Source organism: Octopus bimaculoides, chromosome 20 (genome assembly GCF_001194135.2).
Source record: "Octopus bimaculoides isolate UCB-OBI-ISO-001 chromosome 20, ASM119413v2, whole genome shotgun sequence".
NCBI classification, from domain to species: Eukaryota; Metazoa; Mollusca; class Cephalopoda; order Octopoda; family Octopodidae; genus Octopus; species Octopus bimaculoides.
Genome location: NC_069000.1, coordinates 11,112,178 through 11,120,857, shown reverse-complemented (window position 1 = coordinate 11,120,857; position 8,680 = coordinate 11,112,178). Strand labels below are relative to the sequence as shown.

The 8,680-nt window shown below is 38.5% G+C and overlaps 1 protein-coding gene across 1 annotated transcript in view; it reads right to left on the bottom strand.

Moving 5' to 3' along the window:
* The window catches only part of LOC106879805 (GDP-mannose 4,6 dehydratase), a 54,679-nt gene that overhangs the window by 15,079 nt on the left and 30,920 nt on the right, over positions 1-8,680 (bottom strand). The window contains exons 4-6 of the mRNA XM_052975198.1: positions 3,062-3,171; positions 2,180-2,372; positions 731-835 (exon numbers count right to left, since the gene is read on the bottom strand). Of these exons, the coding sequence (XP_052831158.1) occupies positions 731-835; positions 2,180-2,372; positions 3,062-3,171 (408 nt within the window). The remainder of the gene's footprint in view (positions 1-730; positions 836-2,179; positions 2,373-3,061; positions 3,172-8,680) is intronic.

The following is an 8,680-nucleotide window of genomic DNA, read 5'->3' as shown; positions in this document are numbered from 1 at the left end:
TGTGTGTGTGTGTGTGTGTGTGTGTGTGTGTGTGTGTGTGTGTGTCTGCGTGTGTGTGGAAAGGCAAAACTTGTCAAGAACGCAAGTGGAGGTAACTCTCTCAAGGGACATAACTTTCCTTTATTTCCTTTTAGCAATTTCATTAGAGACTACTAAACGATAACAGACTGAGCAGTCGGTATAATGGACGGCAGGACAATAAGTGAAACTGGTATAAGAATAAAGACTATTTCACATTGTGTGTTTGTGTATTTGTACTCTTGTCTAGACATCATGTGATGATAGAAAACAAGCATCACTCTGTCTTCCATGGAAACCATGTCTGGCCATGGGGGAAATATCATGTCACCTGGAAACAGGTGAGTGTTGCCTTAGCAAATTCCATCTGACGCATGCAAGCATGGGAAAGTGGATGTAAGGTGACAACGATCATGATGACGATGAGGATGATGGAAATGAAGACAAAGATGATGATGGCGATGACGATGATGACGAAGACGATGATGACGAAGACGATGATGACGAAGACGATGATGACGAAGACGATGATAGCGAAGACGATGATGACGAAAATAATGATGACAATGATGATGACGAAGATGATGATGACGAAGACGATGATGACGAAAATGATGAAGATGATAATGAAGATGCTCTAACCAAGAATACAAATGATAATAAACAAAGAAAAAAACAATAATTGAAAAAGGAAAACTGAAAAATAACAAACCTCGTCTGGGACTCTCATGGTTGAACAATATACCATTGCATGCAAACATGTTGTACGCTTCCCGGTAGTTGACAACAATCCAATAGGCATAGAGCTTGGCAGCTCCTGTCAAATGAAGACCACCAAATAAATATTACACAAGATCAAAAAAAAAAAAAAAGGCATGGTTAAATTGTAAAGGATTACTTGAAGACTATCCCTTTAGTATTCTGTCAAATGTAATGCTTATTTAATCATATTGTTTTTGACTAATCATCTTTTATGTCATAATTTCAGGATTTTGGTGCTGTGATTATTTATTCTTAGAATGACATTATAGGGTGGGTGTGAGAGGCTGGATCTGGCCAGTTTGAACTTAAAACCTGAAAGACCTCAAGAAGGGACTACCCAGGCTGTCCTGGTCAACACCCACTACACAGGTCTATTCTCAGACCATCGTCCTTCATAAACCCTGCTAGTTCTTTATACAATGCGAGGGTTGACATTACACCCAGCATGATAGATAGAATAATAGCTGCTGTATGTTATATATTCATTGTTATCCAGCTTGTGCCAATATGGCAATAGCTGTTGTTTAGCACCAAGCCAGCTCTGACTGAGCAGACATGTTCGAAAGCTTTCAGTCACATTGGGATGTTCAAACATGTCTAATATACAAGATTTATGCGAGATTTAGGAAATGCTTAAATTATCATTTTACCAAATATAATAATAATAATAATAATAATAATAATAATAAATTATTGTATACAGTGCTCAGGTGCACTACAACTTGTCAAAAGTGCGTATAAAGCATATGCAGTATTGTACAAATGTCTGGAAAGTGAACAGTGTATGAGCCAGATACATGCTTGCATGTGTATGGCGGGGAGAAAATCAGGTGTAGTATTGGCAAAACTCAGGAAGCATGGAAGTTTTGAAGGATGCAATGCTCCGACAACTAACAACTGATGCTGGTAGTTTGTTCCATACTTCAGCAACTTTTAGCGTGAAAAAGTGTTTTCCGAAAGTCATGGGAGGTGTGCTGTTTTCTGACTTTGTAAACATGTCCACAGGTGTTAGACAGGTGGAATTTGAAAAGGTGCTCAGAGTTGTTGTTAGTAAGATGGTTAATAATTTTATGGGTGTCTGCCAAGTCAGCTGCCAGACGTCGGAGTTTCAATGTATCCATACCCAGGGAAATAAGGCATTCAGAATATGGCAAATGCCTGATGGAGGGTCTTCTCTTGGTTGCATGTCACTGAACGGTTTCCAGACGATTAATATCCTGGGCAAGATAGGGGTTCCAGACCGGTGATGCAAATTCCAGGTGAAGCCACAATATAATAATTGTTTCTTGAATAAGCAAGAGACCAGAAATTTGTCAGGCAGGGTTTAGTTAATATTATCAACCCTAAGAGTTAAGTGAGAGGAACATGCAGAATGGAAAATCTAACAAGGTTTACATACCATAAGGTGAACGAGGGTAAAACGGTGTGGTCTCTTTCTGTGGAATCTCTTGTACTTTTCCATACAATTCACTGGTTGAAGCTTGGTAAAATTTCACTTTGTCACTTAGAGAACATGTACGGATTGCGTCAAGTAGTCGAAGGGTGCCAACAGCATCTACATTGGCTGTGTATTCACCAAGTTCAAAAGACACCTAAAATCATGAAATCAATTGCATTAAGGTACTTTTCAGAATTTTGAAAATACAAATAAATGCTCATCTCTCTCTCATACACACACACACACAATATATATATATATATATATATATATATAACAGTAATAATATTTACCTTCACATGGCCACCAGACAACAAAGATTGCAGGGAAAGAGGATGACAGGTGGAATATGAGAGGTGGTGTATGTGTGTGTGTGTGTGTGCATGTGTGCACGTGTGTGTGTGTGTGCATGTGTGCACGTGTGTGTGTGCACATGTGTGTGTATGTGATCATCACTTAAAGTCCGTTTTCCATGCTGGCATAGCTTGGATGGTTTGGCCAGAGCTGGTATGGCCAGGGACCACACTAGGCTCCATTGTCTTTTTCTGGCAGAGCTTCTACAGCCGGATGCCCTTCCAAATGCCAACCACTCCACAGAGTGTTAACTGGATGCTTTTTCTTTATGAGGAAGAAACAGCAGCACCAATGCTTTTAACGTGGCACCAACACAATTGCTTTTTTTATGTGGCACCAGCACTAGCACCAATTCTGTTTTGGTGGACGATTTGTGTATAAAGGTGTCTGAATATGTTTGTGTATGTACCAAAGAGAGACAGAGAGAAATAAATGGTAAGAACCCCCCCCCACACCAAAAAAAAAAAATCAGCTTCGTCATCTTCTTACCTTCACATGACTCTGTGCAGCAAGGTTGTATATCTCAGTAGGTTGCACATCGCTCACAATCTTCACAAGGTTAGTGCTGTCAGTCATGTCTCCATAGTGGAGATGCATAGCTGCCGAAAGACCAAACATCACAATAAACAACAAAAATAACAACAACAACAAAAGCATCAGACAACAAAGTCCTCCGCTCCTCAGGCTTACCCAAGTTCCCTCATCTCTTCTACATTTATTACCCTTATTCACCTCCGGAGGCTCAAAAGTCATTTTGGAGGGTGCAGTGGGGCTGGGGCTAGGGCTGGCACAGGACCACCAACGATGGGAGGACTGGTGGACCACTTCAGCTCTATGCACGATGATGCCTCAGGGATCATTAACCTGAGATGACCCTGCCACCCCACCCCCACCAGCTCTGTCAAGCAAGAGTATGAGTGAGTGAGTGACTCAACTCTTATTTCTTTATTGACCACAAGGGGACAAACAAGGACAGACAAAGAGATTAAGGCGATTACATCGACCCCAGTGCATAACTGGTACTTAATTTATCAACCCCGAAAGGATGAAAGGCAAAGTCGACCTCTGCAGAATTTGAACTCAGAACGTTAAGACAGATGAAATACCGCTAAGCATTTCGCCCAGCGTCCTAATGTTTCTTAATTCTTTATTGCCCACAAGGGGTTAAACATAGAGGGGACAAATAAGGACAGACAAAGGGATTAAGTCGATTACATCGACCCCAGTGCACAACTGGTATTTAATTTATCGACCCCGAATGGATGAAAGGCAAAGTCGACCTCGGCGGAATTTGAACTCAGAACGTAACAGCAGATGAAATACCACTAAGCATTTCGCCCGGCGTGCTAACGTTTCCGCCAAATCGCTCGACTCTTATGATTGATTCACACCACCCTGTTGACAACTGCTAGAAATAGCAGCCAAAATCTTTGGAGGTGAGATACATTGAATGCACTTGAAAAAACCTATGGAAAAACATTATTTCACACCGAGGTTACAAACAAGTCTTTTACGAAATATTTACCATATTTTTAAAGTTATTTCACTTTAAAATATTTTTCAAATATGCCAAAAAAATTTTTGTAATGGTATTCACTTGAAAATAATTTTTAAAAAAATATTAAAATATTGTCTGTTTAAAGAAAGCTAAAATATAAATACTTACTATACAAACAACTTACATTTTTGAAATCACATTCACTTAAAAATATTTCTAAATAATTAAAATATTGTGTTTAACAAGAGCGAATATAGAAACATTTACTGTAAAAAAAAAAACAAAAAAAAAAACGTATTTTTCGTTGTCAATTCACTGTGTCTAATCAAAAGATAACAGCTACTTCCCTTCCAGGATTAAGTTAATCTCGGAGACTTTTCCCATTATGCTCCATTTTGGGTATCTATACCCCGAAAACTCCTAATATCTCAACAACCACTTATCCAATTTACACAAAATTTGTTTCATTCCATTCATATTTACATTTCAGGGGAAACTTAATTCATAGTATCTTCCAGTCATGTGCTAGTTTGGCTGAGTAACATTGCAAGCAAGCAAGATTCAATCTGAATTATAATGTAATATAGATATATATGTGATCATGGACTCTCCCATCAAAGACAACATATGGGCATTCAGCTTTTGCCAAACGACCTGCACAAATGATTTATTTATAGTGATCAAATGCATGTGCCATACATTAGATCACCAACTTCCATCAAATCAATGTTACCTGAACAGGTGCACTGTGTACCACATCTCAGGTGTCAAAGTGATGGCTAAGCAACATGAGATGAAGTTTTTTGCTGAAGAACACAATGCACCACCCAGTCTAGGAATTGAAACTATGATCCCCCGTTCGTGAGTGCAATGCCCTAACCACTATATATGTATGCGTGCATGTGTGCATGCATGGATGCATTTGTGTGTGCATGTGTGCAAGTGCATGCATGTGTGTTTGTGTATGTTGTGTGCGTGCGCACATGTGTGTGTATGCTGTGCGTGGGTGCATGTACCCTTGTCATAACATTACACAATGGCTATAGAACATCCCTGTCACACAAGCTATGTTGTTTCCTTTTAGTCTTCAATGATAAAACACGTTTGGCCAAGGGTAAATATCAGCTTGTTTGGCAATCGGTAAGGGTTGATGACAGGAAAAGTATCTGGCTGCAGAAAATCTGCCTCAGCAAATTCCAGTCAGTCCATGCAGCCATGGAAAAATGTATCTAGGACTGCATTATGCACATAAAATCCATCTGTCTCATTCAAGCATGGAAACATGGATGCAAAACAATAAAACACACACACACACACACACACACACACACAGCATTGTCACCATTTAATGCCCACTTTTCCATGGTTGCATGGATTTGACAGAATCTGATGAGGCAGATGCTGGATGCCCTTTCTGTCACCAGCCTTTATCTGTTTCCAAGCAACGTAATATTTTCCCAAGGCCCAACACATTTTCAACAGAACACTAGAAATGAACAACCCCACTTGTATAACAATGACACTTGTTTACAACCATCGCATAGTGTCTAAACATGGAATACACACACATGCATGCGTATGCATGCTCACACACACACACAGATATGCGATGCAATGGGCTTCTTTCAGTTTCCATCTACCAAATCCATTCGCAAGGCTTGGCTATTGTAATCAAAATAAACTGACACAAAACCTGTTGCAATTACTACAAAGATCAAAAGAAAAGTCCAGAGACATGGTAGGCATATGAGGATGGCAGTGCGTGGCAGTGGTGGTGGTCGTGGAAGCATATGCTGAAGCTGGGGGAGAGGTACCTGCATGTTAAGCTTGGTTAATGTATACATATGCAAAAACATATACATATATTATATGCACACACAAATGTTTAAAATAAAAAATTAGAATGAAGTTGCTGCGAGGTGCACACACACGCATGCATGCACATACATACACACACACATATATCACATAAATACATATGCAGATGCTCTTCTCTCTCTCTTTCTCACACACACACACACACACGTGCATGTGAACAGAACTTCAGAAAGAGAACGTCTGTACATTCTATTCACTATAACCAAGCATCGTCCCCAACGCAAAACAAAAAAAACAAAACAGTTAAAAATAAGTAATATGTCCAGAAGCAGCCAGTTAGTCCAACACAATATCGCCTGATAATGAGTTAATATGTAATTAACCCAGTAGACTGAAACAGATACCAAACAAATTGTCATTTTCCCACCAAAAAAAAATTAACTTCATCATCAGAGATGAATACTGCTTCAGTATCCCAATCAGTGCTTATATTTCTATCAACTTGCTCACCAGTCATCATCAGATGCCTTATTCCAGGAAGTGCATATAGTACTTGATAGGATCTGACCAATCCAATACCTAATATCCAGGGCTTCATTGCTGCTGAAGGAGGAACACCTCCCTGGATCCCCTCCACCACCATCTGTCTCTGGCCATGGAGGTTCCAAATAGCAGGTGAGATCGTCTCACCATCCTGCCATCGGTTGACCTCTCGATGTTGTCCATTTTCTTGACATCCATTTTGTCACCCCGATTGTCCATCTGTTGTCTTTCAGCCACTCGATGTGGCCAGCCCAACTATAAATCTTCTCTTTGGTGGTTTTTATAACCTCATTGACTTTCATGTGCTTTCAGACCAGCAACTTTTATTTCTAAGCCAGAAGATGGTAATAACATTTTCTTTACCTTTTTATTTATTCACAAGCCTGTAGGCTTGTGTGAAAATGTTAGTATCCTCAAGAAATAATACATTTTAATTCGAAGCCAATCTGGTACCATGTACAAATCCAGGAATAAGACATTTGACAATTGGAGATCAGGCCAAAATGATACAAGTTTCTGGATGAAAAATACTGAAAAATGTTTCAGCTTTAAAATTTATAATTTAATTACAATGATGATGATGATGATGATAATGAATTAACAATAATTTATCCCAGACATTTAACCAGCTGATGGAGAAATGAAATTATGAGATGAAGACTAAACATCGTAGCACAAAGTTGTTAATGTAAAGAGGAGTTCTCTCAAAATTACATCAGTTTAATGTCATCTAACAAGTGTTAACTCCTAATGTCTTATGTCAGGTAGCGATTGTCAAGCTTCGTCATCAACATCACTGTTTAAAGTCTGTGTTCTATGCTGTCATGGGTTGGAGGATTCAAAAGAATCAGATTAGGCTGAGGGCTGTGTTGGTTTCCATCGTCTGCTTTAATAAGAGTTTCTATGGTTGGATGCCCCTCCTTAACGTCAGTCACATTACAGAGTGTAGTGGGTGCTTTTTTTCATAACACACAAGACAAGACCCCCTCTTCACAGAGTTGAGGGCAGTATTGACATTGCGCCACAAGTAGAGAGGTTAAAGGGGGACAGGAAAATTTATCTTATTGCAGAGGAGGTACCTGGGTACGCTCACCAAGAAAGAAGGGAGAAAGGACAGTGGAGATAATGTATCAGGGTATATCTTCACTATACCAAGAAGCTGCAGAGAGGGAGCAAATAAGAAGGGAGTTGTGGTGGCAGAGCAGGGGACACATATCAATATTCACATCTCATTTATTGAATGTAGGTTGTCAGGCATGAGTTACTGATCAACTTTGTTAAGAGTAACTCTGTCAAGTGTAACTTATCAGAAAGGGAGGATCAGTCATGGAATATTTTCTATCCAGCAGCTATATTCAGGTTTCATCTTCCGAGTGTCTTCTGTCAAGCAATTTGTTTTAGAATTCTTTCTGTCGAGTGTCTTCAGTGGAATGTTGACAATTAAGAGCCTTCTGAGAAAAACTTATTGTCCATAGCTTCTTCTGAGAATCAGCTTTTGGGCAACTTCCGCTGAGTAACAAGTGTCAATGAGTCTGTTATGAAAATGATGACCTTTGCCAGTAATACCATTGTTTTCGTTTTGAAAGCAATACCTACCTGCATTTTTGGAGGCTTCAAAAGAGGAAAAAAACAAAATTGCTTACTTTAAAACAAAATATATCCAAACAGATACACAATTTCAACTAAATTCACACACAAATATAAACAGATATATATAACCCATGCTAGCATGGAAGGCGGACGTTAAACAATGATGATATACATACACATACATATATATATATATATATAGGTTCAAAAAAAAGGAAAAAGACAAAAGAACAACAAAAACAACAACGTGAGGATGTGATACAGATTGTGTTATTAGTCTGTCGATTTAAAAATAAATTATATTTTTAAATTGACAGACTACGCTGATGATCCTGCAGGTATTTACTTATGTAAATTTTAACAGGTGAAACCATGGTACGTAGGTTAATCGTTTTCTTTTTTTGTTTTTTATTTAGTATTTTTTCATTTGTCTTCCCCCCTTTAAAGTCTGTTGTGTCGCTAATTTTTTACTGAGAACATATTTTCGTGGTTAGATGATTCGGCATCTATTTCTAGCATATAGGAGTCCTCTTATTTTTGTATGTAATATAATTTTAATCTTCGGATTTTTTTTTAATATGCTAGACCACTGGTTTTAATTGATTAATATCAATTTCTACCCTTATTAATAAACTATATATATATATATATATATATAT